This window comes from Rhodofomes roseus, assembly GCF_022264815.1.
Source record: "Rhodofomes roseus strain CIRM-BRFM 1785 chromosome Unknown C8Q71scaffold_23, whole genome shotgun sequence".
In the NCBI taxonomy this organism is placed as follows: domain Eukaryota; kingdom Fungi; phylum Basidiomycota; class Agaricomycetes; order Polyporales; family Fomitopsidaceae; genus Rhodofomes; species Rhodofomes roseus.
In genome coordinates this window covers 379,449-405,478 of record NW_025952979.1, presented here as the reverse complement: position 1 = coordinate 405,478, position 26,030 = coordinate 379,449, and the positions used below count along the sequence as shown (strand labels likewise).

The 26,030-nt window shown below is 54.6% G+C and overlaps 11 protein-coding genes across 11 annotated transcripts; 7 read left to right on the top strand and 4 right to left on the bottom strand.

Annotated features, from left to right (window-relative positions):
* Nucleotides 1-2,906: 2,906 nt before the first annotated feature.
* Nucleotides 2,907-4,502, top strand: C8Q71DRAFT_714769 (NAD-P-binding protein; the record flags this gene model as incomplete). Its single annotated transcript, XM_047920994.1, has 8 exons — nt 2,907-3,122; nt 3,177-3,199; nt 3,247-3,446; nt 3,667-3,757; nt 3,817-3,978; nt 4,031-4,103; nt 4,163-4,279; nt 4,338-4,502. 8 exons carry the CDS (start codon nt 2,907-2,909, stop codon nt 4,500-4,502), a joined length of 1,047 nt encoding a protein of 348 aa, XP_047775104.1.
* An 868-nt stretch (nt 4,503-5,370) lies between these two features.
* Nucleotides 5,371-6,388, top strand: C8Q71DRAFT_279960 (uncharacterized protein). Its single transcript, XM_047917484.1, has 7 exons — nt 5,371-5,427; nt 5,479-5,623; nt 5,691-5,831; nt 5,884-5,918; nt 5,967-6,127; nt 6,244-6,305; nt 6,360-6,388. Exons 2-6 carry the CDS (start codon nt 5,568-5,570, stop codon nt 6,244-6,246), a joined length of 396 nt encoding a protein of 131 aa, XP_047775103.1. The 5' UTR covers nt 5,371-5,427; nt 5,479-5,567; the 3' UTR covers nt 6,247-6,305; nt 6,360-6,388.
* Nucleotides 6,360-7,419, top strand: C8Q71DRAFT_779602 (uncharacterized protein; the record flags this gene model as incomplete). Its single annotated transcript, XM_047924812.1, has 7 exons — nt 6,360-6,457; nt 6,492-6,497; nt 6,800-6,854; nt 6,911-6,926; nt 6,982-7,030; nt 7,084-7,115; nt 7,164-7,419. The coding sequence occupies exons 2-7, from the start codon at nt 6,492-6,494 to the stop codon at nt 7,417-7,419; spliced, it is 414 nt and encodes a 137-aa protein (XP_047775102.1). The 5' UTR covers nt 6,360-6,457.
* A 1,127-nt stretch (nt 7,420-8,546) lies between these two features.
* Nucleotides 8,547-9,580, bottom strand: C8Q71DRAFT_726562 (uncharacterized protein; the record flags this gene model as incomplete). The annotated part of the gene is made up of 5 exons (XM_047921773.1): nt 8,547-8,717; nt 8,777-8,876; nt 8,954-9,019; nt 9,084-9,239; nt 9,480-9,580. 5 exons carry the CDS (start codon nt 9,578-9,580, stop codon nt 8,547-8,549), a joined length of 594 nt encoding a protein of 197 aa, XP_047775101.1.
* Nucleotides 9,581-10,835: 1,255 nt separating this feature from the next.
* On the top strand, nt 10,836-12,749 carry C8Q71DRAFT_279574 (uncharacterized protein). The gene is made up of 11 exons (XM_047917482.1): nt 10,836-10,970; nt 11,028-11,188; nt 11,238-11,260; nt 11,330-11,412; nt 11,476-11,589; nt 11,660-11,706; nt 11,766-11,809; nt 11,860-12,021; nt 12,078-12,150; nt 12,212-12,536; nt 12,587-12,749. Exons 1-10 carry the CDS (start codon nt 10,922-10,924, stop codon nt 12,494-12,496), a joined length of 1,041 nt encoding a protein of 346 aa, XP_047775100.1. The 5' UTR covers nt 10,836-10,921; the 3' UTR covers nt 12,497-12,536; nt 12,587-12,749.
* Nucleotides 12,750-12,952: 203 nt separating this feature from the next.
* Nucleotides 12,953-14,337, top strand: C8Q71DRAFT_798791 (NAD(P)-binding protein; the record flags this gene model as incomplete). The annotated part of the gene is made up of 10 exons (XM_047925841.1): nt 12,953-13,001; nt 13,064-13,224; nt 13,276-13,298; nt 13,349-13,431; nt 13,491-13,604; nt 13,666-13,712; nt 13,766-13,790; nt 13,879-14,017; nt 14,069-14,135; nt 14,197-14,337. The coding sequence occupies 10 exons, from the start codon at nt 12,953-12,955 to the stop codon at nt 14,335-14,337; spliced, it is 849 nt and encodes a 282-aa protein (XP_047775099.1).
* Nucleotides 14,338-14,665: 328 nt separating this feature from the next.
* On the top strand, nt 14,666-17,606 carry C8Q71DRAFT_279582 (cytochrome P450). The gene is made up of 15 exons (XM_047917483.1): nt 14,666-14,835; nt 14,899-15,337; nt 15,389-15,486; nt 15,546-15,637; nt 15,695-15,738; nt 15,798-15,895; nt 15,951-16,123; nt 16,200-16,450; nt 16,514-16,580; nt 16,630-16,824; nt 16,874-16,903; nt 16,966-17,199; nt 17,251-17,283; nt 17,343-17,371; nt 17,426-17,606. The coding sequence occupies exons 2-15, from the start codon at nt 15,127-15,129 to the stop codon at nt 17,587-17,589; spliced, it is 1,719 nt and encodes a 572-aa protein (XP_047775098.1). The 5' UTR covers nt 14,666-14,835; nt 14,899-15,126; the 3' UTR covers nt 17,590-17,606.
* A 2,749-nt stretch (nt 17,607-20,355) lies between these two features.
* On the bottom strand, nt 20,356-21,401 carry C8Q71DRAFT_279494 (Osmotin thaumatin-like protein). The gene is made up of 4 exons (XM_047917479.1): nt 21,081-21,401; nt 20,749-21,024; nt 20,610-20,689; nt 20,356-20,539 (listed from the first exon to the last, which is right to left on the bottom strand). The coding sequence occupies exons 1-4, from the start codon at nt 21,131-21,133 to the stop codon at nt 20,433-20,435; spliced, it is 516 nt and encodes a 171-aa protein (XP_047775097.1). The 5' UTR covers nt 21,134-21,401; the 3' UTR covers nt 20,356-20,432.
* On the bottom strand, nt 20,933-22,207 carry C8Q71DRAFT_279517 (uncharacterized protein). Its single transcript, XM_047917481.1, has 6 exons — nt 22,052-22,207; nt 21,925-21,991; nt 21,854-21,859; nt 21,754-21,805; nt 21,081-21,696; nt 20,933-21,024 (listed from the first exon to the last, which is right to left on the bottom strand). Exons 2-5 carry the CDS (start codon nt 21,943-21,945, stop codon nt 21,251-21,253), a joined length of 525 nt encoding a protein of 174 aa, XP_047775096.1. The 5' UTR covers nt 21,946-21,991; nt 22,052-22,207; the 3' UTR covers nt 20,933-21,024; nt 21,081-21,250.
* Nucleotides 22,208-23,002: 795 nt separating this feature from the next.
* C8Q71DRAFT_279509 (uncharacterized protein) lies at nt 23,003-23,999 on the bottom strand. Its single transcript, XM_047917480.1, has one exon. The coding sequence runs from the start codon at nt 23,902-23,904 to the stop codon at nt 23,200-23,202; it is 705 nt and encodes a 234-aa protein (XP_047775095.1). The 5' UTR covers nt 23,905-23,999; the 3' UTR covers nt 23,003-23,199.
* A 510-nt stretch (nt 24,000-24,509) lies between these two features.
* C8Q71DRAFT_779563 (Osmotin thaumatin-like protein) lies at nt 24,510-25,402 on the top strand. The gene is made up of 4 exons (XM_047924811.1): nt 24,510-24,646; nt 24,696-24,971; nt 25,023-25,102; nt 25,163-25,402. The coding sequence occupies exons 1-4, from the start codon at nt 24,591-24,593 to the stop codon at nt 25,264-25,266; spliced, it is 516 nt and encodes a 171-aa protein (XP_047775094.1). The 5' UTR covers nt 24,510-24,590; the 3' UTR covers nt 25,267-25,402.
* Nucleotides 25,403-26,030: the final 628 nt, after the last annotated feature.

Sequence of the window (26,030 nt, the reverse complement as noted above, 5' to 3'; positions counted from 1 at the left end):
CGAATCAATCCGCGCACTGTAGACGCCGGGAAAGAACGGCAAGACCGACTCTAGTGGGGAGTAGCCAGAATGACCCCGTATGATACGCGCGAGCGTTTGACATGCTATACGGTGCGGCGCTGCTCCGTGGCGAATACGGATCACCGAACGTTGTTGTACATTGCGCGAGACGTCGTGTCCGTACCTCCGATTCACGCCGAGCGGGCGATGAATTGCTCATCTCGTGAGGATCGGAGACGGCTATGACGCAGCGTGCAACGTAGTACATTCGGAAGAAATCAAAACCACGCCCATGGTATGGGCCTCACCAATGTACGCCCACCAGACCAGGTCGCCGGCTGCACCCTGGTGTTCGATGTGCGGCTGGCGGCTGTTCGTTGCCACAGTGGTGCGCGACGCATATACCGGTACCGGACCTGTCGGCGGTTCAGCTCGCGGCGAAGAGCCTCCGAAGGTCGCTTGAGGTCTGAAAGTGATTGCGCTGGCGTAACCCGTAGTGCGAGAACGGTTGGATGGCAGAGTGCAGCCGTGGGTGGCGCTGAAGGGCCCACCGAGCTCAGGCTCAAACCACAACGAAAAACATCCGCTGCGACATCTGCACGGGGCTCGCAGTCCTGGAATTGTCTGAGAAGCGGGCGACTGAGTTCCGCTTGTCGGACGACTCCGGCATCTGGATTTCGCCTCAAGTTTTGGTTACGATCATCTGCGGACGAGCTGATTCTTGCGGGCAATCAACGCTCAACGGCAGCCCGGACGAGTTTGATCAGACAACTCACCTAAGCGTCGCGCCATCCCACGAGTTCGGGAGGCACATGGACTTGCAGTGATGACCAGATCCCAGGGAACGCCCTAGAGTGCTCTGTTGTGTTTGCAGAACAACTACGATTGTACAGGACCTCACTCGTGACGGCATCGAGAACAGCCTGTGCGAGGTAGATTGCAACATTACTCACCTCACTCTTCCACGAACGCGTTCGAAACCGCACCAGACTTGGTCGTATGTACGCTCCGACAGGATGACCTCAGTCTCGGTTTGACCACGACATCTCCGACGTATCGCGCCACAGGTAAGGTGGTCCGCCTTGACGACCGCATTTTGAGATACGAGCTCGAGCGCGACGCAGCAGTCGATCCTACGACAGCATCGACATCAAGTGAGGGTGGGCGACCGGGCGGGCGGTCAATGTGGCTCCAAACGGTGCGCATACAGCCAGCTCACAAGCGAGGCGAGGTAACGAAGTGGTGAATACAGCGACGTAGCATGAACAGCGTACCTATCGGCCACCGAGGCGCGAACGTTCCGGTGAGTGCGGATACTTGCACGAGGTGATGCGGGTGCGAGACCGCAGGCAAAGGGTTTGTATATACTCTTCTACAGTAGTTAGATTCTTGATCGTGTCGCCTGCTTCGTCGAGGGCGGGACGGCCGCGGCGGATGAGATACGAGGATGAATGATCGTGGTAACATGTCCGTTCATGGTGGGTGGTTGTGTCTCCTCGACGTTTGCAAACAACCGGATTCTATGTGGGACCTGTTCACATACTCGCAGCGAGAAGCCGATAAAGCCCCCGTCTGTCTGAGTCCGGGGCTGCGCGTATGGTGGTTATAGTGACTTCGCACGAAAAGTATCCACGAGCACCCACCGGTCGTATCAAGCGGCGAGCGCGTGTGCTTGCCTCGACGTTCCATGTTGAAGCCCGCGCTGAGTGGTGACTTTTGTGGATAAAGACGTCTGGTAAACTTCCTGGCCGCTGTCGTCCCGTAGGACTCGTGCTGTCGAATATCGTCTGGGTTCACGAGTGAGCGTTCAGGGAGTCGTGCTCTTTGTTGGACGTCTAGCCGTGGACGCCTCGGGCAATCGCCGTTAAGCAAGGTGCCGTGGAAGCGGGATAGCACGTCCCAGACTGAGCCCGGGTGAGGTGTAGGGAATTCCGCTCAGGCGGCGAGCGTTTCAATGTCTTCGCGACCATCGTCTTTTGGACAGCTATGCTGAACTCTGCCATTGAATTGAACCTTCAGAGTACCTGCTCATTGGGACCAGTGATCATGCACCAACGACCCAGACAATCTCTCGTCGGACTTACGATCGGTACGCCGTTTCGACTAGAAAAACGAGCCCTGTAGGAGCCCTGTCGCGTGTCCCGGACTGCGCTGGATTGAAGTGACTGGAAGTAAATGGCGTACCGGTCTTGGTGGCTAACGAGGGATTCGGAAGTGTTATCTGGCCATACAGACGAGCGGAGTGCTCACCTGAGCGCATACCCAAATGATGGTAGCTTATGAGAGCATGCCGCTGAGCCCTGCGCTTCGCCGTGCCCAACAGTCGAAGGTAGTTGACGGGCGTACTGAAGCAGATGGCGGACTCGTCTACTTGTCTCACCCATACTTTGCCCGTCCGCTGAGCATTAGCATCGATTGAGCATATTCGCGCTGAACACCTTCCCGGTGGTTGCTTGGCGTAGTGCAAAAGGCAAACCCGACCAATTGAGGGACATCAATTACGCGGAGGGAGGTCGACAGGAAGCTAGCAGGTTACAGAGGCCGCGCGGTACGTCGACGGCGACGGCGACGACGAGAGTCTCTGACCAAGAGCAGTGGATAGGAAGTCGGGCAACAACACATGCAACGTCTACGCGCGACGTTTGTGTGTGTCCGCGGCGGGTGTACTGAGCAGCGAGGGGCCCGTCGTTGCGGCGAGAGCAATGGCCGAGTGTCTCGGGCATTGTGGACAATGTTGGGCGGGTGGGTCGGTGATGACGCCATCGCAGCCGCTGACCCATCCTCAGCCACCCGCGACGTCCTCCTGCCGGTCACCCAGCGAGAATCACAGAAAGCCGTCGACGCGAGTATTTTCCCCGCTATATATTCAGCCATGTCTTCCGCCGTCCGCTCCCACATCCACCGCCATGGCCCCCGTCCGCAACGCCCGTGTCCTCTTCAACGAAGCCCCTGCGCCCAACACCTACCCCGAGCCTGGCAAGGCGACCGCCTACGATGATTCCCAGACAATCGATCTCGAGACGGTCCCACTCAACGGCGGCTTCCTCGTCAAGAACCTCGTACTGAGCATTGATCCGTATATGCGCGGCCGCATGCGCGAGCCTCACGTCAAAAGCTACACCGTGAGTCGCGCGCAACCTCTACGCGCATTTCGCAACTCACGCGTCGCTCTGTAGCCCCCTTTCATCCTAGGCCAGCCGTACGTGTCTCACATCGCATTCAGTGCGGCTCCTGACGCGCCCGCAGAATAACTAACTTGGCCGTGGGACGCGTCCTCCGCTCCGAGCACTCCGCCATCAAGGCGGGCGACCACGTCTACGGCTATTTCCCCTTCCAGGAGTACGTCGTCTTCCCGAGCCCGGCTCACCTCGGCGACGTCTTCCGCGTGCTCGAGAACAAGGAGGGTCTGCCCTGGAGTGTGTACGTCGGTGTAGGCGGCATGCCAGGTGAGTTTCCGATCATTCCGGGATTCCGGGAAGTATGAGTACGGCTATAGGCAGTCTTGCGGCTTCGCAAGCGTGCCGTGTATCACGATTGGACCACTCCGCTGAGCGTTCGAAACGATCCTATGCCTAATTGCCTAATTCTCCTGACTGAATCTGCCTCTACTACATCCACTCCTGTGCTCGGACCATGACTCATCCCAACTAACTCACATCCCCACAGGCGCGACGGCGCACCACGCCTGGCACGAATTCGCCAACGCCAAGCCCGGCGAGACCGCCTTCGTCACCGCCGCCGCCGGCCCCGTCGGCGCGTGAGTCCCCCCTCCACCCGCATACACCCACGCGGCTGCTGCTGACACGCCGCATACAGCACGGTCGTCCAGCTCGCGAAGACGGCGGGCCTCAAGGTGATCGCGAGCGCGGGTTCGGAGGAGAAGGTCGCGTTTGTGAAGTCGCTCGGCGCGGACGTCGTGTTCAACTACAAGACCGAAGATACGAAGGCGATCTTGGAGCGCGAGGGCGGGATCGACATGTGCGTTGCGTCTCCGTGAGCCGTGAAGCTGTGCTGACTGGAGGCGGCGTAGATACTGGGACAATGTCGGCGGGCAGACACTCGAGGCGGCGCTGGACGCTGCGCACAAGTTCGCGCGGTTCATCGTACGTCCCCACACCCCGTTTCGCGGGCATATGTTAGCTGACATGCGGCGGCGCCGTAGGAATGCGGCATGATCAGCGAATACAACTCCGCGGGCTACGCACCCAAGAACCTATCCCTCATCGTCGGGAAGGAGATCCGTATCAGCGGGTTCATCGTCAGCAGCCTCTACCCCAAGGTCCGTCCGTCCCCCCCTTCTCCGCTCGCACCCCCGCTGACTGTCTCCGCGCGCGTAGTACCGCGAGGAGTTTTATAAGGAGATCCCGCGCTTGGTGGCCGCGGGGAAGATCAAGTACACGGAGGACCGCTCCGTGGGGCTCGAGGCGACGGGCGAGGCGATCCTCGCGGTGCAGAAGGGCACGAATACGGGGAAGAAGGTCATCGTGGTCGCGGAGGAGTGACTGCACGGGAGCGCGAGTAAGCTGTGAACGCAGCGAAGTCAAGGATGTGAGAAGATGGTTCCGGAAGGTGGAAAAGGGTACAGCTGAGTATCAGAATCGTTCTGTGTGGTGTTATGTGACGTGGTGGCTGCGGCGCGTCGAACTGTTGTTGTGTAGCCGTAGCAGACAAAATTGAACGTGTACAACAGGTTGCGTCGCGAACGAGAGCCTGTCGACGCGCGGATAACGAGCCGCTGTCTTTCCTCGCGACTGGGACCAGTGGTGATGTAATTGCGCGCAGTTGCACGGGCGTGCTTCGCGGTTGTCCGGTCTGGCTAATCTCTCCCAGAGTCGCTCTTCAAGTTACCATTCAATCCCGGCGTCTACGTTGCGTCGATTGACCTGCGTTCTGCAGTCAAGTGAGGTGCGTGCTACGTGTCCTATCTGCGTGCTCCAACAACTGACGGCGTATTTTGGGCCGGCCATAGGACATGGACATGACAGCCAGGTTCTCGGCAAGAACGAGGCGCGGCCCAGCGTGTCAATCGCGTGGAGGTGAGATGGGTACGTCTACGATCACGTTCGCAACTGTTGAACTCACCGCAATGTTCAGGCTGTCCGCCCGTAGACCGCTTCCTCGAGCTCGGAATGACGATGCTGTCCTCGGTGACTGTCAATGCGATGGATCGACCCGGATGTCATCTCACTGGTCAACGACGGCCCGCGTTCGGTCTCGTCAATGAGGCTCAGCTGATTCGAACACTCCAGCGGTTCGGCCAGGAATAGCTGCTGTGCTCCTTTGTTCCTTGCGCGGTAACAAGGATTGATGGACTGAGCGGTGTTGTGTGGCCTCGATTGTGTTGTTCGTCTGTCACAGGAGGGCATGCGCGGATCTTGAGAAGCTGTAATCTCGCGTCAACTCGTGTCAGAAAGGGATTGAAGCGAGGTGAGTAAGTGATTGATCTCGGTCTGGGACAGAATCGATTGTTCCATTCAGTGTCACTGAGGGCATAGCCCTATTGGCAGCTGACGTGCTAGCTACTGTGCTACATCTCTCTTGCGGCTCGACTTCCTCCGTTGCTGTGCATGTCCGAGAATCAATGTAACATCAACAGTTGCATCTTGAGACCACACATTCAAGGGTCAGTTGAGATGCCTACTATGACGTGTGAGGGTGAACAAGCATAGCCCATTGGATCAATGTTGTAGTTCTAATCATGACCACAACCATATAAAGTGGCTTACAGGGGACATAGGGCTACCCATCCCACTGTGCCTCAGAGCTCTTCTCAGAATGGACAACAGTACTGCCATTTCTTTGCAACAACTTGAAGCTGCAGCTAACGTGCTGTGAGTATCTATCTCTTCTCTCTAGTCTTTTATTGATGAGAACTATTGTAAGCTTTGCTGGAAATTGTGCTTGGATTGCATCACTTTGTGAGTTCTAGAAGCTATCAATTCCTATGAGAAGCCTGACAGAGATAGGCTTCTATATGTTTGACTTGTTCCTCACAATTGACCAACAAGTTGCATTCATCTGGAGCCGCAAGTTGTCCATCCCTACACTACTGCTCTTGCTTCTGCACTTATCAAACATATTGCTTCTTGTGACCTTTATTGGAGAACAATCACCTTTGAACTGCAAGGTCTGTCCTGCAATGTTTTGTGGAACTGAAATCTGATCTGATGATGTGTAATATGACCCAGAGGTTTGTCAGGGAAGCACCAGAAAGACAAAATCACTGACATTGCTGCACTGAAGTGATTTGGCCTTGTGGTATAGCAATCTTGGGAGTGGTATCATGTTTTACATAGTCACAGCAGGTGATGCTCCTTGTGCTAGTTCCCATTCATACACTAACATGATGTACTTCCCAGTTATTGCAGCTTTGCGCATCTACACAATCAATGGGAGGCATTGGCTAATTCCTGCAGTCATTTTGGTGCTGTTTACCCCAGCAGTTGTAGTTACCATAGTGAGCATATACACACTATGATGTGCTGCATTATATGACAGTTTTGACCTACAGGCCGGAATTTGGAGTATAAATGCAGTCAGTAACCCACAACTGGGTTGTTTCTTGGCTCAAAGCCAAGAGTCAACTTATAAAAAGTAGGCACACATTTATTACTGAAAGACAAATAATCTAATTGACATAACTTGATGTCCTTACACAGGTGTCAGTTATCAATGTTTAACATGAGGCTTCTGTGACTGACATTCTTTCCAAGTGTATCTTGCTGCAGCAATTTGTGTAGTGATAGCACAAGGAATAGTATTGTTTGCAACCTGGCACTGCTCATTCACCACTGTGAAGCTACTTCGTGCTGCTGGCCAAGATGCCAAAATAACAACATTGCTCCTCCGCGATGGTATGTGATAAACAACAATGCATATCTTCACAGTCTCACCCTTGTCATTGTTCTAGGAACCATATACTTTGGGTGAGGCTAAGCATATTCATCCATTTCTACAACTCTCACTTTACCATGTCTTCAGGGCTATACTGGTTGTGGATGTCTTGCAAGCTGCAGGCCAATATACAGAGGTTAACAAGATTTGTTCTTCTCAGTCTACACTACTGATGACTAACCATGCCAGGTGCTTTCTGTGTTTGATGCTTTTCCTGGCAGGTATGATCAGATTACAATGGCATGTCCACAATTAATGATCAGTTGTAGCCTCACAGCAGTGATCCTATCTCATCTCCTCCTGAACCTTCGCAATGCAGCAAATCCTGCAGAGGGAACAACTTCAGCATTCATGTCTGAGCTCAATTTCTCAGGCCCACACTCTCTTGGTGGTTCTATTGTTTTCCAAGAGGATGACAATGAGGAGATGGTAGATGAAGAGTTCATGGATGGAGAGGTTGCTGGGGACACCCCAGATGGAGATGGACAAGGAAATACTTTTATCAGTGGTGCTGGCAATGTTTGAAGGGCCACAAATCTGTCATTCCATATATCTGCTTGTTGTGCTGCTATGTTTTAAGTTACTGTATTGAGATTAATGTTAACTTTTCAAGATACGACACTTCACACATGCTCACCGAAGCCAACCAACACAAACGAATGTTGGAGTTTGCAATCTCGTGTGTACAGACCAGTGGCTGGTGCTTAGTCAGCATACGTAGTATATAAGCTCGCCGCTCATTTGTTTGTACCTTACGCATTTGACAGAGCTCAGACAAACGCGATATCCATTGGTTACACGTTCTCTCTGTGGTCCATACGAGAAACTTCAATAACGAAGCCATTCGACACCGCTCAGTCCATCGATCTTTGTTACCGCGCAAGGAACAAAGCAGCACAGCACCTCATCCTGGCCGAGTTGGAAACAGCTGAGCCTCCATCGACGCAACTGAACATGGGCCACCGTTGAGCATCGAGACCACATTGAAGTCGATGCATCGCGTGTCGACATGGACAGTGGTGTCGTTCCGAGGAAGCACTCTACCGGCAGATACTAGTCTGAACAGCGCAGTGAACTCGACAGTTGTTAACGTGATCATGAACGTATCCATCTTGCCTACGCACGCTCGACACGCTGAGCCGCGCCGCGTTTTTTTCCCGAGAACCTAGCTATGATATCCATGTCCTATGGCCGGCTTAATTACATCGAAAGTTGGAGCACGCAGACGGAATATGAAGCACGCACCTCGCTTGACCGCAGAACGCGAGTCAATCCGCACCCGTAGACATCGGGAGTGAACGGCAACTTGAAAAGTGACTCTGGTAGAGATTAGCCGCAACACCGGACAACCTTGAAATGTGCCCGTTCAACTGCGCGCCATCGCAACGACACCGGTACCAGTCGCGAGAATAGACCGCGACTCGTTATCCGCACGCCGATAGGCTCTCGTTTGCGACGCAGCTTGTTGTACAAGCTCATTTTGTCCACTACGGCTACACAAAGACGGTTCGACGCCCCGCGACCGCCCGGTCACATACCGCCACACAGAACGATTCTGGCACTCAGCTGTACCCTTTTCCACCCTCCGGCGCCGCCACCCTCTCGCACCCTTTACTTCGCTGTGTTCACAACTTACTCGCGCTCCCGTGCAGTCACTCCTCCGCGACCACGATGACCTTCTTCCCCGTATTCATGCCCTTCTGCACCGCAAGGATCGCCTCCGAGTCACCCGTCGCATCGAGCCCGACGGAGCGGTCCTCCGTGTACTTGATCTTCCCCGCGGCGACCAAACGCGGGATCTCCTTGTAACAATGCTCGCGGTACTGCGAGGGAAGGAGGTGTCAGCGGAGTGCGCAGGGACAGGGGAGGAGCGCGGACAGACCTTGGGGTAGAGGTTGCTGACGATGAACCCGCTGATCCGGATCTCCTTCCCGACGACGAGCGACAGGTTCTTCGGTGCGTAGCCCGCCGGGTTGTACGCGCTGATCATCCCGCATTCCTACACGCGCCACCGCCCGTCAGCCAACGTACGCACGCAAAACGGGGCGCGGGGACTTACGATGAACCGAGCAGACTTGTGCGCAGTGCCGCCTCGAGGGTCTGCCCGCCGACGTTATGCCAGTATCTACACCGCCTGCGGTCAGCACGGCCCCCGCGGACGGTTCACCGCTAGGCCAGCTGGAACATACATGTCGATCCCGCCCGCACGCTCCAGGATCGCCTCGGTGTCCTCTGTCTTGTAGTTGAACACGACATCCGCGCCGAGCCACTTCAAAGAGGCGACCTTCTCGTCCGAGCCCGCGCTCGCGACCACCGCGGGCCGCTTTGGCGAGTTGGACGACCGTCTTGTACGCGGCGTTTCAGCATCAGCCACGTGTGTATATGCGGGTGGAGGGAGGGACTCACGCGCCGACGGGGCCTGCGGCGGCGGTCTCGCCGGGTTTATCGTTGGCGAATGTGTGCGCAGTCGCGTCCGTAGGGACGTGAGTTAGTTATGAATAGTCATACATCGCAAGCACTGTGCAACCTGACAGAGCACATCGGGGAGTGGATGTACAGATTGTAGAGGCGGATTCAGCAGGCACAGGATGGATCCGAAAGAGGCGGTCGCCTTGCCAGGCTCGGGATAAGTGTTGGGCGTAGGGCCTTGTTTGAAGAGGACGCGGGCGTTGCGGACGGGGGTCATGGCGGTGGATGTGGGAGAGGACGGCGGAAGACATGGCTGAGTATACAGCTGGGAACACAGTTGCGTCTATGGTTTTCTGTGATCCTCGCTGGGTGACCAGCAGGAGGACGAGAAACCGTGGCTGAGGTGGGTCAGCTGCGATGGTGTCATCACCGACGCACCCGCCCTTCATCGTCAAAAATGCTCGAGACAGTCGTTTATCGCTCTCGCTGTACACGACGTCCACCGCCCCTTCGCTGCTCAGTACTTACAGCCCGTCGAAGCTCTGTTTGAATCGATGGACATTGGAGACTGGTGCAAACGATGAGGCCGCGGTAGCGAGCATAGCCAAGTGTCAGAAGCTGACTACGCTCGTACTGAGAGCTCGACACGAAGCCCTCAGTAGGAAGCTCTCGAAAATCGATACAGCTCACCTGATTCATAGTCACTCCTCTTCAATGGGACCCCTCCGATTCATATCACGCCCTGAGTGCATGATGGCGGTACGCGCGCGCTCGGCGAGCGCATGTTGTGTCCGTTCCGGGATGCAAGTTCACGCAGATACACCAGAACAGTTGTTCTAGGTGACGGTGAGAAGGATTCGGGAATGATCCCAGGAGACTGAGGAAGAGTGGATACGCGCGTCGTAGCCAACGCGTCTGTGGCTGAAGCTCGGCACTCGCCGAGGCTCTGTCGGCGTTCACCGGCGTACAACCTCGCAAGGTCGTCCACCTTTCAGGTTGTTTACTCACAGCTTTTCAGTCATCTACGCTTGTATCAATCCTGGTTCGATACACAACGACAACCATGTCGGCCGTTTTCGCGAGGATATTACTGTGCTCAGCCAACCGCGGTCCGCATCCGAATCGAAGCGAGTGTATCCTTGGTTTACCATGACGCTGCTTCATATGGTACTCACTCATTCCCCGTCGCCCACTAATAATGTCTATGAAACACATCGGAACCTGAACACTATCAGCCCAACTTGGCGTAAGCTGTATTGCGTCGATGTCGGCGACTTGGCATATATATTAATATAGAGGATTGCGTGATATCCGTGGTGTGCCACGGCGGGCGGTGCGTATCCTATCTCGTCTTGGCGACGCACCACCTTACAGCCTACGTTCTGCCACAGCCCCCTGCGTCTCCACTGGGTCGCTCGACTGACGCCATCGTTGAGTCGACTTGACGCTCACCACTACGTCGGTGCGGGGTCACTGCTATTCACCTACCGCCGGCAGAGGCGTCAGCGGCTCGCCCAATGCTATGTAATCTGAGCTGCGACGCATAAGAGGACTCAGTGCGTGCCAGAACTCTGCTTCTATAAGTAGGTGTCTTGCTAGTACACCGTGAACCTCGATCATGGCCCCCGTACGGAATAGCCGTGTCATCTTCAACGAGATCCCGTCAGGTACGTCACTCAGCGTGTAGTGCCTCCGAGTCTACGTACCAATACCTGCACATGCAGGGTATCCAGAGCCCGGAAAGACTGTCGTATACGATGTCTCTCCAAAGATCGATCCCTATGCCGTCCCGCTGAATGGCGGCTTCCTCGTCAAGATCCTTGTTCTCTCCATCGACCCGTACATGAGAGGAAGGATGCGGGATCCGTCCATCGAGAGCTACCAGGTATGCTTCTCTCTGATGTTCGGTACCAACTATCTCATGATTGCAATAGCCAGCATTCCCGTTAGGCCAACCGTGAGCCGAGTTCGGCCTGCATGAGAATATCTTGACTGATTCAAGGTGTATGGCAATCATCAACCACAGAATAGACAACTTCGGAGTGGGTCTTGTCGTTCGCTCCGAGAACCCCGCGATCAAAGTCGGCCAACACCTCTACGGGTTCTACGGTAGGCTTCGTGCCTCTGCATACCAGTACACTGAGTTGCTCAATGCAGTCGCATTGTATATAGACTTCCAAGAGTATTCTGTCTATAGAGACCTGACCGAGTTGAGACGGGCGCGTGTTCTGGATAATGAGCAAACCCTACCTTGGTCCGCCTATCTCGGTGTATGCGGCATGCCCGGTATGTAACCACCCCAGTCGCCGTCTAGTCCCGCAGAAGTACATATCGAGCCGGCTAACCAAGTCCACAGGGCAGACTGCATTCTATGCATGGAATGAGTTCTCACGTGCAAAGAAGGTGACTCTGTCTGTGAGCAGCTGACGGCATTATGTACTCACGGAGGTGCGGCTTCACAGGGCGATGTCGTGTTCGTCACTGCCGGCGCTGGGCCGGTTGGCTCGTACGTCACGACGTCGATCTCAACGAGACATCACCTCACTGCGATCTCAGGACCGTTATCCAGCTCGCTAAGCAGGCGGGATGCAAGGTGATCGCGTCGGCTGGTTCCGAGGAGAAGATCGCATTCCTCAAGTCCATCGGAACGGACGTCGCCTTCAATTACAAGACAGAGAAGACGCTCGATGTTCTTCTGAGAGAAGGGCCGATCAACATGTGCGTGCTCGGTGCCGCTCAGAGGGTTGTCTGCTCCCACCTATTGACCGCAACAGATATTGGGACAATGTCGGCGGGGAGAGCCTTGAAGCTGCGCTTGAAGCCGCTGCGTGGCACGCTCGCTTCATTGTACGCCCCCACATTCAAGTTGCCCTTATGTGCCCGCACTCATCGCGCCCTGCCCCACCAGATGTGCGGCATGATCTCCTCGTACAACAGCGTGGACGACCACCCCGTCAAGAACCTCTCCCAGATCTTTGCGAAGAGCCTCACGCTGCACGGCTTCACCGTCGCGGTCTTGCACGACAAGTACGTCGACCGGTTCTACGCGGAGGTGCCTCGGATGGTCGCGGAGGGGAAGATCAGGTTCAAGGAGGACGTCAGCCGCGGGTTGGAGAGCGCGGGCGAGGCGATTTTGGAGGTACAGAAGGGGAGGAATAAGGGGAAGATGGTCATCCTCGTTGCGGAGGAGTAGGATGAGTCACGCAAGTGAGAATGTATAGGTCGGTAAGTTGGTAAGTCGTCGTATGGATTCCAAGATTAGCGACTCACGGGAGAGCGCCAGTTCACTTCCTAGATGTATTTTAGTGCACGCGTTTGTGAATAACGCGCTACCCTTTGACCAAGACTGGCCGTTTCCCCTTGCCAGTTTCTCATCGTGCTGCAGCAAGTGCACCGTTCTGGCTGCAGCGATGTGGAGTACTTCTGCGAACTCGGTGAGAGCTCCTCGACTCGTTACATGTCCAAGGCGCGTCGCGGAAACAGTTCGGGCATGCCGGATCTTTCAGGCACCCAGACTATTCACTCTTTGCCCCGGTTCGTAGCAGGTTTACTCTTTTTCTTTTCGATGGTCTGCGCTTTGTCATCGTTTCACTGACCATTCACGTATAAGAGGGAAAGGAAGGCATATCGGTTGTGAAACGATTCGACAATGGCCCCCGCCCGGAACGCACGCGTACTCTTCAACGAGATCCCCTCAGGTAAGTGACTTCCTGCGTTCTGCCGTCTGAAGGGACGTCTGAAACTGTCACGCACGGCGCAGGCTACCCGATCCCAGGGAAGACCACGGTTTATGACGACTCACAAACCATAGACATCGACGGCGTGCCGCTCAACGGCGGCTTCCTAATCAAAGTGCTCATTCTCTCCATCGACCCTTACCTGCGTGGCAGAATGCGCGACCCGAGCATCAAGAGTTACTCTGTACGTCTTTTAAGGCGCCGATGAAAGTGATTGTTACTGATGTTTCGACAGATAGCATATACAATCGGGGCACCGTGAGTCTAGCAGTTGTTTCAGTCGAGGTCGTGTTGACATGCGTCGCAAGGCTGGATAACTTCGGAGTCGGCGTCGTGCTCCGCTCTGAGAGTGACGAACTCAAAGTCGGAGATCATGTCTATGGGTACTACCGTGAGCCACCCGCCTACGCCGTCCTCCACGCTCCAATAGTACTCATTCGCCCTCATTAGCTTTCCAGGAATATGTCGTGTACGAGGATATTGCGGCTTTACGCCTAGCGCGCGTACTCAAGAATGAAGAGGGCCTGCCGTGGTCAGTTTACGTCGGCGTCTGCGGCCTACCAGGTCGGTACAATCCTCCATGGAACCTTCATGGCACATGATCATGTACTGATACGAAGAATAGGGCATACTGCTCACCATGGCTGGATGGAATTTGCCAAGCCGAAGCAGGTATGCTACCGCCTCACAAACGCATCATTCGAATATTCATCGATGATTCTTAGGGTGATGTGGTCTTCGTCACGACCGGTGCAGGCCCAGTTGGCTCGTAAGTGATCAGCCGAGCGCACTATACCTTCGACTCACCTCGTCTTCTCCAGGACGGTAATCCAACTAGCTAAGCAAGCCGGCTGCAAAGTGATCGCATCCGCTGGCTCGGACGAGAAGGTTACTATCCTGAAATCTATAGGAACCGATGTTGCGTTCAACTACAAGAAGACGATTGATGTGCTAATGAAGGAAGGACCCATTGATATGTATGGTGACGTCCCTGATCAACCACGTACCTTGTATCTCACTGTCCATAGATACCGGGACAATGTCGGCGGCGAGAGCTTGGACGCTGCGCTCGAGGTTGCAGCATGGCATGCGCGTGTTTCATTGTAAGTTACCCTATCCGTTTGTAAATCTACGCGCCGACTGATTGCGCTCTCAGGAATGCGGGATGATCTCCGCGTACAACAACGCCGATGACTATGCCATGAAGAACCTTCCTCTCATCTTCACCAAGAGTCTAACGCTGTACGACTTCACCGTCATGGACTTCCACCACAAGTACGCGGACCAGGGTGGTTAAGGAGAGGAAGGTCCAATATGCGGAAGACGTCAGCTATGGGCTACAAAGCGTGGGTGATGCGCTATTGGACGTGCAGATGGGGAGGAACAAAGGGAAGAAGGTCAATGTGGTTGCTGAAGAGTAGACCGTAAGCACGGTGCTTCCGGGTCGTGTTACCTCTCATCGCATAGCCTTGTGCTATACAGTACTACATGCGGCAAAGGGCCTCAAACCCGCCAGGTCGGAATCTGCGGAAAAGCGTTATGTTTACAATCGCAGTGCGCCACCGTTCTCGGACATCATCGCAAACACCGCTGTGGCCGTGGTTTGTGGTCTAAATAGCGTTCCGAATCCCGATGATTCGGCGTTACGGAATATGGAATTGCACTTTGGTCGTCCGCTCAGGCTGACCAACAGGTGTTTGTGGACTCATGTCATGTGTCGTGACACCTAGCTAGTACGCGACGAAAGCCTGGCGATGGCACAGAAAACCCTTGGATATGGCTCATTGGTACATCGGTAAGTACCGGATACACTTACGGTAGTGCACTGTGCAATATATGCTCACGAGCCTTGAAGCAGCCCGCGGTGGACTCACAGTCATAACGACATCCTGCTATTTCGGCCCGTTCTGTTATGTATGAAGAAGCCTCTGCGTGAGAAGTAGAACCGTGCGTACTTCATACGTCTTGGACAACCTGGCCTTCGATCTTCCCGGCACATAAGGAGTGCTGATGCATACGGGCCGCGTACTCATCCGTTGTACGCTACTCGGAATTATGCAGATTCAGTATATCTACCCGTCTGATCATGCACCAAGGTCCACCAATATCAGCCTTCACATCCGAGCTCAGTATGGCGACAACTTCTATCCTCGTTGCAGGCTCACCTGTATTCTCATTTCTTGTAGCCGCCGCTGCGGGGACAATTGCCTGGCAGCTATTTACCTATGTTCGTAGGCGCATCGCTCTCCTCGCCGTCAGCAAAATCCCTGGTCCTGTCTCCCAGTCATTTTGGAGTGGTACGTCTATTAATCGCATATGCGAGTCTAAGAAGTAAACATTTCGCACAGGTAACCTGGTGCAATTCACCAGTCGGGCCGGTGAGGCGTTCCAGCGGCACGTCGCTCTAGATTATGGGTCGGTCGTGAAGCTGCACGGCTTTTTCGGGGTGTGTACTGCCTTTGTACCCGGACTTCAGTACAACTTATGGATACAATCACTCCGCAGGAACCGATTCTCTACGTGGCTGATCCTAAGGCGCTACATGCGATACTCATCAAGGAAGAGTATATTTTCCAGGAAGCAAACGAGTTCGTTGGGTGAGCTGCGCGCCGATGGCTCTCATTGTCGCATCTCACAAACAGATAATCTTCTAGGATCAACAAGAGCGTATTCGGGACCTGTTTGATCTCGACGATCGGTACGCTCCAGTCAATCCAAACGCTCCACTGGCAGTGTGCGCTGACAAGGATCTACTAGGCCCGCACCACGGCAAGCAGCGCAAGCTGCTCAACCCTGTGTTCTCAGTCGCCCATATGCGCCATATGTTACCTCTGTTCTATGAGCTGGGGAATAAAGTGAGTGGCAATGTCCATATACCTCAACGAGCACTCACAATCTGTCTCTGGACAGTTCCGAGAAGCGATCGGGTCACGCGTCAGCGACGGCCCTAAGGAACTCGACATGACGGCCTGGCTCGGACGCGTTGCCCTGGAACTGTTAGGACAAGGTGCTCTGGGATACTCCTTTGACCCGCTCGTGACGGACGATCCAGATGCGTATGGCGAAGCTTTGAAGAGTCTGGGGTAAGTCACGATCCCTTTCCGCTAGTTAATCGCATCCTCACTGTATTGTCTTCCATGTGCCGTTGACTGCGAGTAGCCCAGAGCTGGACGGGCTGATGTTCCTCCGCAAGTTTGCACATCCTTCCGAGATCCTCCCTAGTTGGCTTCGCCGCGCTCTCGTCAATTTATTCCCTCCCGGCACTCGCATTCACACCTTGGTTCAGATGGTTCATATCTTGGACAGCAGTACTAAGACGATTTACGCGGACAAGAAACGCGCTTTCGAAAGGGGTGACACTGGTATGACGAAAAACGCCGGACAGGGTAAAGACCTTATGAGTATACTCCGTGAGCATCTCTTCCTGACTCGGACGCTCTGTGCATACATTGATTTACATATGATACCGGCAGTGCGGGCCAATGCTGCGGCGGATCCGAAGGATCGACTTCCAGACGAGGAGGTGATCTCGCAGATGTCGTGAGTGCCTCTCTTGCTTGATGTATATTCCGCAGGCCTGACATGTCAGTATGTTTATCATCGCTGGTTTGGACACGACATCGAATGCGCTCTCGCGCATTCTGACTGTATTGGCGGATCATCCCGACCGCCAGCAGGAACTCCGGCAAGAGCTCTTGGATGCAAATGCCGCCGTTGGGATCTCATACGACGATTTGAACAAGCTGCCTTTCCTCGATGCGGTCATCCGGGAGACGCTGAGAGTGTAAGCAACCAGAATTTTCGGAGTCGTTGCGCTCGCTGACGAACTATAGCCATCCTCCGGGCACGATCCTATTCCGAGTGTGAGGCGGTGAACTTTGCCGCACAGTCAAGATAATGGCTAACGCTGCCTCTGATTCCTTAGAGCTAATAAAGACACTGTGCTTCCTCTATCGGAGCCGATTCAAATCGCTGATGGGAAGTTCATGGACGCGATCCCCGTTACGAAAGGCTCGCAGTACCTCGTCGGTTTCGCCGGTTCCAACATGAGCAAGGCGATGTGGGGCGAGGACGCGGCTGAGTGGAAACCAGAGCGCTGGCTGTCCCCTCTTCCGGCGGCAGTTACGGATGCACGGATCCCCGGGGTCTACTCAAACTTGTGTGTATCCATACACCACAGTCGTGTGACGACGTTGCTGATCTTGTCCAGGATGACGTTCTCCGGAGGCAAGCGCTCCTGCATGTATGTGGTTCGAGTATGTATCTAGGACGACACCACAGACGCTAACGCTCGACGTGTAGTGGCTTCAAGTTTTCCGAAATGGAGATGAGTACGTGCTTGGAACAACGGCGTTGGACGGCTGATAATGACATGGAGTCTACAGAGGTCGTACTATCCGTCCTCCTGTCGAAGTTCACCTTCGAGCCGAGCGGCAAGCCAATCCATTGGAACGTCGGCTTGGTCTATTACCCCACGGTTGGTGAGGAGAGCAACAAACCGGAGCTGCCGCTGAAGGTTGGCTTGTATCAGCCGTCGGTGGTGAACTGATAGGGTCACGCGAGTACTGCCAACGCCTACTCAGCTATGATTCAACGTTCTGTGACCTTGTTGCTCTTGTGCCGATGACGATCTTGAAGTGTACATATACAATTTTAGAGTGTACGATCATTGTATTTTTGTGCTTATAAAGGAGTACTAGTCTGTCGCCGGTGCACTTGGTTTCTGTGCTCCGTACGGGAGTATATACCTCTGGGGACCACATCCGCTGTAACATATGTAGACAAGGGAGCGTACCGCGTGGCGTGTTGGAGAACGTGAGACTAAGTGGAAGGCGGGAAGCGAAAAGGGATTGGTTGAAGTGCGGTTGGGGCAAGTGATTACTATTCTTCGTGTGTCTTGTGATCGATCGTTGGCGGATGTCAGGGATTGCAGGTGAGGCAGACGCAATGTGTGCCCGTGGAGCCGCTCTCGTTTCTACCTCTCTCTTCGAGGTGCGATGCAGTCGCGTAGTTGCTGTTCCCCCACGATTGTTTCCATGTCAAGCGGAACTACATAGCGAGAATGTCAAAGAAGCACACGAACCGAACCCAAGAGACATACCTGACTGGTGTCCGCGTACCCGTCCTCTAAACTCTGATATATTTTAGGCGCCTTCGTTGATGCAGACGCCTTGTTCTTCACGCTGATCGCAGACAGCTGTGGAGAAACGGGTATAAGGCGACCAAGGAATGATCCACGGGGAACACGGGACGGAGAGGCCCAACATGAAAACCATGGTTCATCAGAATGCGTGAGTTATGCAGCGCGTAGTGAGCTCTACATACCTAGTCAAGACCGGTACATCGCCGACGGAAGCGTGTAGATTGCGACGTTGTGAGACACCAAAGGTGGACCTCCACATCGCCGCGAGCGATTTGAGATATATGCCGTAGCAACGAGCAGTATTTGAGGGTGGCGTGGGGATTCGCCGGAGCGTCTGGGAGTTTGGTGAGCGATCTATCTGGCTCGTGGTGACTAGAAGACTCGCCGTTTCGATTGTTAAATGCATCATTCAGCAATGGAATGTGATTAGTAGTGCTGCTGGACGATGTTCGAGGTACTTGATGAAGAGTTCCCTCAGCGTGCACTCTTTTATACACGCTGCTGGATGTTGCACTACAACAAAGAACAACAGAGGTGCAGCAATACGCTCACCGCCGGCCATGGACGCTCAAGACTATTGTAGGAGCACAATTGTCGCCTGTTATAGTGTGCAGCGCGCATACACGTACCCACAGTTATTCGGTATTGTTTGCGCCTTATAATGAACAGTACTATCAACCAGGCTGTGCGCATCGATTACACTCACAGGTGTCAACAAGGTTGCTGTACGGTATTGTTGCTTCGAAACAAGGCCTTGCGAGATGATGGGATAGAACTCGCTGCCATCGTAACAGCGTCCTAGCTGACACATCCGAGGTGAGCGAACGCGTTCCACAATTGAAAGGAAAAGATCATATCGGTGTTGGTAGCGAACGCAGACGTGTCGCCGTCCTCGATGGAGTCGCTCGCGCGTGAACACGACTGCGGGCGTGTCGTGCCTACCAAGATTCGACAGCGTATAACACTCGAAAACGGGTTCATCGGGGAATACGGACCTCCCACGCTGGTAGATCGGTCACTTCAGTGACCGTTAAACCATACATCTCTAAATGTGTCACAACGACGTATATACATTCGCGAAGCCGACTGCACCGAAGGGAAATCCACCGGTCGAGGAGCCGTGGAAATAGTAGCCATGGTATAGCACATTAATTCATTCGGTATGCGTTGTCTTGACCGGCGTTGTACGGGTAGTGGGCGACATACATAGAAGGAGAGATGCGTGTGCATGTGTTGTACTCATCGAGCATATGCGGTTGCCACAAGGGTGAAGACGAGCCTGAGGCCTGACGACGGCAAAGATGATGATACAGGCGGGCATGTTCACGACTGGAGTGTAGCCAGCCGAGATGGTGAACAAATGTAATCATTAAAAGCCTCGACGCTACGCACCTCATCCATAGTCCCTCCCGTCGAGTCCATCCGTCGGTCTGTCCTCGGAACGCAACGAACATGCGCTCGTCGCGACGAGCTCTGCCTTCCACGCAAACTCATAGCTTATATTTCTTGTTCTATAGAGTGTAGAACTGCGCCCAGTACCGAGCCAAAGTACTGTGCATTGAGCATCTCACCGAGACTTGAGCGACAGAAACGGTACGTAGGACGAACAGGTACGAATTGTACAGCGCATGTGACATAGGCGCTCTAGACTAGTACGATCTAGGTATGTAGGCGCTCAACTAGATCCCAACCTGCAGCTGGCACGTACCTTGTACATGTTTTATAGTTTGTAGATACTGCGACGACGTCGAAGGCGGGAGATTGAACGCTGCTCTCGAGGCCGCAGCATGGCATGCACATCTTATTGTAGGTCACCGTTTGTGGGTTTGCGCATCGACTGATTGCGCTCCAGTCCGCGTACAAGAAGGTCGATGGCTATGCTATGAGTAACCTGCCCCTCGTCTTCACCAAGAGTCTAACACTGTACGGATTCACCGTCATGGATGTCCACCAGAAGTGCGGAGAACAGTTCTACGAGATGCCCAGGTCAAAGGAGGACGTTAGTAATGGACTGGGAAGCGTGGGTGGTGCGTTATTGGACGTGCGGATGGGGAGGAACAAAGGGAAAAACGTCACCGTGGTTGCTAAAGAGTAGGTCGTAAGCATCGTGCTTCCGGTTCATGTTACTTCTATCATTGCATAGCCTCGTGCAAGTCTCCGAACAAGTCCTTATGGCATTTGATGTCGCTGACAATACATGATCGATTGTTCAGTAAGGGTTGCAGCAATACGCCGGGCCCATTGCGAGCTTAACAGAATGTCAAGGTGTATGCCGTGGTAGTGGTGCATTGGAAAGTTTCGCCGCAGCCGTCGCCCTCGTTGTCCGGACCAGTGCACTCTACTGCACCGACACTGCCTATATATCAAGCGCATACAGTCAGTACGCTGTTCGCGACCAAGGCGGATATTGCAAGCCGAGTACGTACATCCGGGGCCAGGTGTGATGGTCACCGGGATGTTGAATCCGTCGGCTTCGCTCACTCCAAACGAGTCCTGGCCGTTAGTCCTGTAGGTCGACACCTGAGTCACGATCAAGCGGACTAGAGACTAGAGACTGGAACGCACACGTTTAAAGCGAACTGCGCGATGGTAGCCGTCCCTGTCGTCGGACCCGTGCAGCTCTCGCCGCCAGGGCACTGGCCTGTCGCGCAGTTGCCATTTGCGTCACAGCCCGTGCGGCCCCAGATCTGACCGTTGTAGTCATTCGCAAGGAGGACCGTGGCGGAGGGGTGCACAGAGGTCAGGGCGAAACCACCCGTCTGGCTCTGGTTGAACTCGACGGTGGGGTTGAACGCCGCGTCGACCTGGTACCCGCAGTTGTTGTTGAGGGTGACAAAGGAGCTACAGTGAAACGGTCAGTGGTGGAGACGAGACATCGAAAGTCAACAGCGACTTACGCAGAGGACAAGGCGGTGAAGACGCCGAGGATGACAGTCGCGATTCCAATCATGGTGTCGAAGGTTTGTCTGACTTGGTTCTCGATGTCGACCGGTAAGCTGAGTTAGCTTGCTCAATATCGTTCAGCGAGCTCTGCTCTTATACTCAACACAGCAGCGCCTCGTCCCATTCACGTCACACTCCGTAGGCATCCACTCGCCGCCTTCTGTACACCTGACGAGGGGAAAGGCCACACGGGCAGGGCTAGGACGATGAGCGCGACATACACTGACAGCGCGTTTGAAAATCGAGGGTGGGTGTAGTGCCGATTCAGGTCTGGCTCTGTCGCCGACGCGGCGCATAGACCAACGTGCATATGTTTGACGAGCGGCAGGCGGTGGAACGAGCGGCCCTTGGCCGGGAATTCGAGGAAAGTACGCGGTGCTTTGAGCCCATGAGTTCTCTGCGTATGTACCACTGACACAGCAGTGGCGTGAACAGCGCAGCATACCATAGAAGAACCGGAGAGTATGACTTTCCTGAAGACATCTCCCCTAGCTCCCAAAGGCAGTGTTGTCGTATATGGCAGCTGACATGCTAGCAACAAAAAATGTCTCCCCGATCGGCTAGCCCATCCTGTCCGTGAAGGATATATCAGGACACCGCTGAGCGTCGCAGCAAGTGTTCGCTCACCGTAGTGCAAAATGCGGCCATTGCCTACGCAGCTCTGTCGATGCATCATCATCTAAGAGCAATGTCAGCCTTGCAAAGCATCACGATTATCTGGCCGCACTTGGTCCTGATCGAAAGAACCCGGAGCTTCCGTCGCGCGTTAGGTCATGACAGGATCGAGTTTCAACGTACCGATGAAATACGTGCCATCATTCTTCACCGCGCTACTGGTTTGAGTTTAAGCTCTGGAAGAGGGCCACTGTCGGGTGAAGCTGTCAGACCTAATTACGGGTCCTAGACGCTACATAGGAATACTCACTATTGTTAATGGAGCGACTACACCAGCCTCGACTATAAGCAGCATCAAGTGGCATATATCATTTGGTGGCCTTCAAGGTTTACTACGAGTGAGCTTGTGCGTTGCCGCGTTCTCATAGCCTCGAAGGTACGTCGTCGAATAAACCACGCAAGTTTTAAGAATGGTCAGGAAGCGTAGCGACAATGCTTTCAGGGAGTCGGGTAATGAAATGACTTAGCGCGTGCAACGAGTAACTCAAAGCCGATGGTATTGAAGGTGGAAGCACGTTGGTTCATGGTCGAGTCGACCCTGTCACTGCGGTAAAGCCTGGCGCGCGCGAGCACTAGCTCGAACTCTGGGTGACATCTGAGTGCCCGACATCATTGTCGCACAAGGGCATCAGGCTCCGTCTCCTGAGTCCTACCCGTCACGCTATGGATCTCCTAGAAACTTCTGGTGGTTAACAGTATTCGTAACAATGCATGGGTTAAGCGTTGTACTGACCAATGCACATATATCCACCATATCGCCGCTGATCGCATATCCATTGATCTCAGCGGCGTCGGAGGCGCTAGTGTAGGCGTGACGGTTTAAGAACTTGAAGTATTCGAGCACGTTCTCGCTCGATCGCATGTTCTGCGCCACTGTATTGCTCCTGCACCAGCCATCACAGCTAGTCCAGACTTCGAAGGGAAAGACTGCCTTGGCCGAAGTCCTGGGGAATGACATAAGCATGAAAGTACATCCCTATAAATGGCCCACGTGCGTACCTCATACTAGTAGGTCACCCTGCCTACGCGAAGACTTGACCCGGACCTCGGCCTCAACGTTCGTAATCCCGCACAGGCGCGTCAAGCATCGGTGCAGACACCATACATGCATCTCACTGATGCGGTCCGCCGTACTCGTCCAATCGCTCATCCGTGTCCTACTCGGTTCATCTGCACACAATGACCAACACGCGACGTCTGCGGGCTCTCCAATACCATCCCGCCCCGACCGCCGTCCTCGCGCTCAACACCTTCTCCGAGACCTCGCATCCAGCATCGCATCAGTCTAAATGTGCGGCCATATGAGCATTATGCATTATGAGTACCAGCGCGCGCATATATGCGCTCATCGCGCGGTTAAAGCAGCAGACTGGGGTATCGCGCGGTGGAGCACGTCCTCTACAAGCAGAACCCACTGTCAGCGCTGAGCGCACCCGACCGTGTCGGCGACCACATGCCCATCTGGGCGTCCGCCTCCTCCTTTAGAAACGCGCGTTCTGCGCCGACGCCCTGGCGCGCCACGAGAATAGTCACAGCAAGCACAAGCACGTACCACGGCGCGCGTTTGTTGACGTTCGCGATGTCGCCCGACAGCCTGAATACAGCCCGCCAGACATAGATAGACCGCGTCCACCACTGCTGTCTGCAGTCGGCGTGCGCACGGAGCATCTCCCGTGTAGCTATAGCGCGTACATCGGCGTCTGTGATATGGCAGGTGAGCATTCGGTGCTGTTTCAAGTATGTATGTCGCGCCGCGCTGGCTACCGTCATGAAGGAAGACAGGCTGGGAACTCCAGACCAGCCTCCCCGTCCAGGAGCGACCGTGAGCGACCGTGAACAACGAGTAACACCGTGACCAATCTTCGCAGACCAAACCCAAAGACCGCTTTTGTAACCGTCCCGCGGGGACCATTGCCACGTAGTCATCACTCCTCCACTCCGGTGCGCGCATACGTACCATATGGTCCCATGTAGGGCAGTCGTCTGGCTTGCCAATGCGAACTTGAGGCGCGCGGATGCTGAGGCATACGTAAGAGTGGTACCGACAGGTGCACCACCCCTCCGCACGACTTCTCCTTGTGGGCGCGTACTTGTACTGTACATACATCGAAACCTAGTGCCGCTCGGTGAAAATGAAGGGGGGTTGAGATCGTTGAGACGTTGACGCTCTGGAGGAGGTGGAAGAGAAGGGAGAGAAGGATGAGCGCCTATGCAGCGTCAGTACCATCACGAGGCGCCTATCGTCGGGCTTGTACCAGTACTTAGTACTTGGACCTGTACCAAACCTGTACCAACCGAGTGGGTCTCGTAGCGTGCACGCTTCCGACGCGTTCGACTCCTACTGTGCTCTCTACTCTCCATGCTGTTGAACTCAAACATACTTCTAATCGACTTCCTGTCACATAAGGCCGAAATGCAAGCATCATTCCCGGGCACTCATGACCGTCGATGATACAGGCCGTCCAACATCCGTCCGTGACCGCTCACAGGACCGCCCAGAGCGGGGCCTCCAGACCGTCTGCACGGTGCCCCTCTCGTAAAGAACGCGGACCCTCGCCCTCGCACAGGCTCTGATATCGGAATTGCCTGCCAGGAGTCCCTGGATAGCTGGCGTAATGACCTCACATCTTGACACCTCCACGGCGAGGGTGTCCCATCATGCGCTCCAGACGTCGGAATGGAATCGAAGGGAAAGGCTATAAATGAGGTGAGCAGCGTCGAGGACCTCCCAGCCAGTTGCGTCTGCTCATCGAGTCCTCAACCCAGCACATCCGGCCTACTCCTCTACCATGTTCGCTCGTGCCATCATCGCTCTCGGCGCCCTTGCGGCGACTGCGTACGCTCAGTAGGTGCAGCACCGTCTAGTCCTTCACTTCCGTCTAACATCGCTCCAGGACTAACGTCACGCTTACGAACAACTGCACGTACCAAGTCGACCCCGCGTTCTACCCCGCCGTCAACGCCTCTGATGGCTCCACAACCGGTGGCTTCCCCCTTGATTCCGGTGCCTCCGCGAACGTCACGCTCGACCCGACGTACTCGGGACGTATCTGGGGCCGCACGGGCTGTGACGCGGACGGGAACTGCTTGACGGGCTCGTGCCCCGGCGGGGAGAACTGCACGGGTCCCGCTGCTGCGGGCCCGACGCTCGCCCAGTTCACTCTGGATGGGTGCGTGTCCATTTGATGAGTACGCAGTTGACGGGCTGAGTACGTGTGTAGATACGCCGGCCTCGACTACTTCAACCCGAGCACGACCGACGGGTTCAATCTCCCGGTGACGATCACTCCTGGCTCCGGCTGTACGTATCACTGCATGCACCTCTCGCCCTATATAGCCTGTTGACACGATTCGTCCGTAGGCTCGACCGGCCCGCAGTCGTGTACTGCTGATAATGAAGGCACCGGGTGTGGCGACACCTCTACCTGCCCGACCGGCACCTCTTACACGATCTCATTCTGCTGAACGCGATAACGTACGGAATTCTTGGCAAGGACCGTCTCAGTAAGGTCACCCTGGCTGTTGTATTCGCATGCGGACATTTCTTGTAATCAAAAACGATCTTGGGGTTGATTTAAAGAGACTCGCTCATCACAGCTCAGCGGCGCGAACCCGAGAAAACCGATCCTCACACGGTCGCCAAGTATCGTCGCGCACCCGTCAGTTTTGGCGAGAAGAAGTCTACATCTCATTGGCAGCGTTAATTCTAAAACCAGCTCATGCCATTGTTGCAGTGACTCTGACGACCGCGCCCCGTATAGCTCGTATCCGCACATTATGGATCATCGCGCCCTCTGTCGCATACCACACGGGCGTACTAGCCGCACGCGTAGTAGCCCCAAGTTGCGCATCGCACACTGCGTGTGAACCTGTATGTTCCATGGTCCTGACGAGATACATGTGGGGCTGCGACTGATTACTGTCGGCGTTCATAGAAGCACCTTGACTACGTTCGGCGCTCGGGCTAATGTTCAAGAATCAGGAGATGTGTGGTTCGGTCGTCAACAGATAGACATGGCGCTCAATGCGACGCAGTAGGTGAATGAACTAACGTCCAGTATGAGTGCCAAACGTGTGTTGGATCGCACTCACTAGAGAGTTCTGGATTCAATTTCCGCGCCATATCTGACAGCGACGATGGGGTGGTGGATTCAACTTCTGCGGTCCGTTCCAAGGCTCAACTGAACTCATGTCAGAATGTGGATAGGACGTGCGCATACCAGTTGCCG

Coding starts and splice junctions, on each gene's coding strand:
- C8Q71DRAFT_279509 (XM_047917480.1), bottom strand. CDS start 23,904: ATGTACAGTACAAGTACGCGCCCACAAGGAGAAGTCGTGCGGAGGGGT.
- C8Q71DRAFT_279494 (XM_047917479.1), bottom strand. CDS start 21,133: ATGATTGGAATCGCGACTGTCATCCTCGGCGTCTTCACCGCCTTGTCC. Junction 21,025..21,080: donor TTCACCGCCTTGTCCTCTGC/GTAAGTCGCTGT, acceptor GTTTCACTGTAG/CTCCTTTGTCACCCTCAACA. Junction 20,690..20,748: donor GCGCAGTTCGCTTTAAACGT/GTGCGTTCCAGT, acceptor GTCGACCTACAG/GACTAACGGCCAGGACTCGT.
- C8Q71DRAFT_779563 (XM_047924811.1), top strand. CDS start 24,591: ATGTTCGCTCGTGCCATCATCGCTCTCGGCGCCCTTGCGGCGACTGCG. Junction 24,647..24,695: donor GCGGCGACTGCGTACGCTCA/GTAGGTGCAGCA, acceptor ACATCGCTCCAG/GACTAACGTCACGCTTACGA. Junction 25,103..25,162: donor GATCACTCCTGGCTCCGGCT/GTACGTATCACT, acceptor ATTCGTCCGTAG/GCTCGACCGGCCCGCAGTCG.
- C8Q71DRAFT_279574 (XM_047917482.1), top strand. CDS start 10,922: ATGGCCCCCGTACGGAATAGCCGTGTCATCTTCAACGAGATCCCGTCA. Junction 11,590..11,659: donor CGGTGTATGCGGCATGCCCG/GTATGTAACCAC, acceptor CCAAGTCCACAG/GGCAGACTGCATTCTATGCA. Junction 11,707..11,765: donor AGTTCTCACGTGCAAAGAAG/GTGACTCTGTCT, acceptor GCGGCTTCACAG/GGCGATGTCGTGTTCGTCAC.
- C8Q71DRAFT_279960 (XM_047917484.1), top strand. CDS start 5,568: ATGTCCGAGAATCAATGTAACATCAACAGTTGCATCTTGAGACCACAC. Junction 5,832..5,883: donor GAAGCTGCAGCTAACGTGCT/GTGAGTATCTAT, acceptor AACTATTGTAAG/CTTTGCTGGAAATTGTGCTT. Junction 5,919..5,966: donor TGCTTGGATTGCATCACTTT/GTGAGTTCTAGA, acceptor TGACAGAGATAG/GCTTCTATATGTTTGACTTG.
- C8Q71DRAFT_279517 (XM_047917481.1), bottom strand. CDS start 21,945: ATGATGGCACGTATTTCATCG. Junction 21,697..21,753: donor TGGCCGCATTTTGCACTACG/GTGAGCGAACAC, acceptor CTTCACGGACAG/GATGGGCTAGCCGATCGGGG.
- C8Q71DRAFT_279582 (XM_047917483.1), top strand. CDS start 15,127: ATGCACCAAGGTCCACCAATATCAGCCTTCACATCCGAGCTCAGTATG. Junction 15,338..15,388: donor CTCCCAGTCATTTTGGAGTG/GTACGTCTATTA, acceptor CATTTCGCACAG/GTAACCTGGTGCAATTCACC. Junction 15,638..15,694: donor GAAGCAAACGAGTTCGTTGG/GTGAGCTGCGCG, acceptor ATAATCTTCTAG/GATCAACAAGAGCGTATTCG.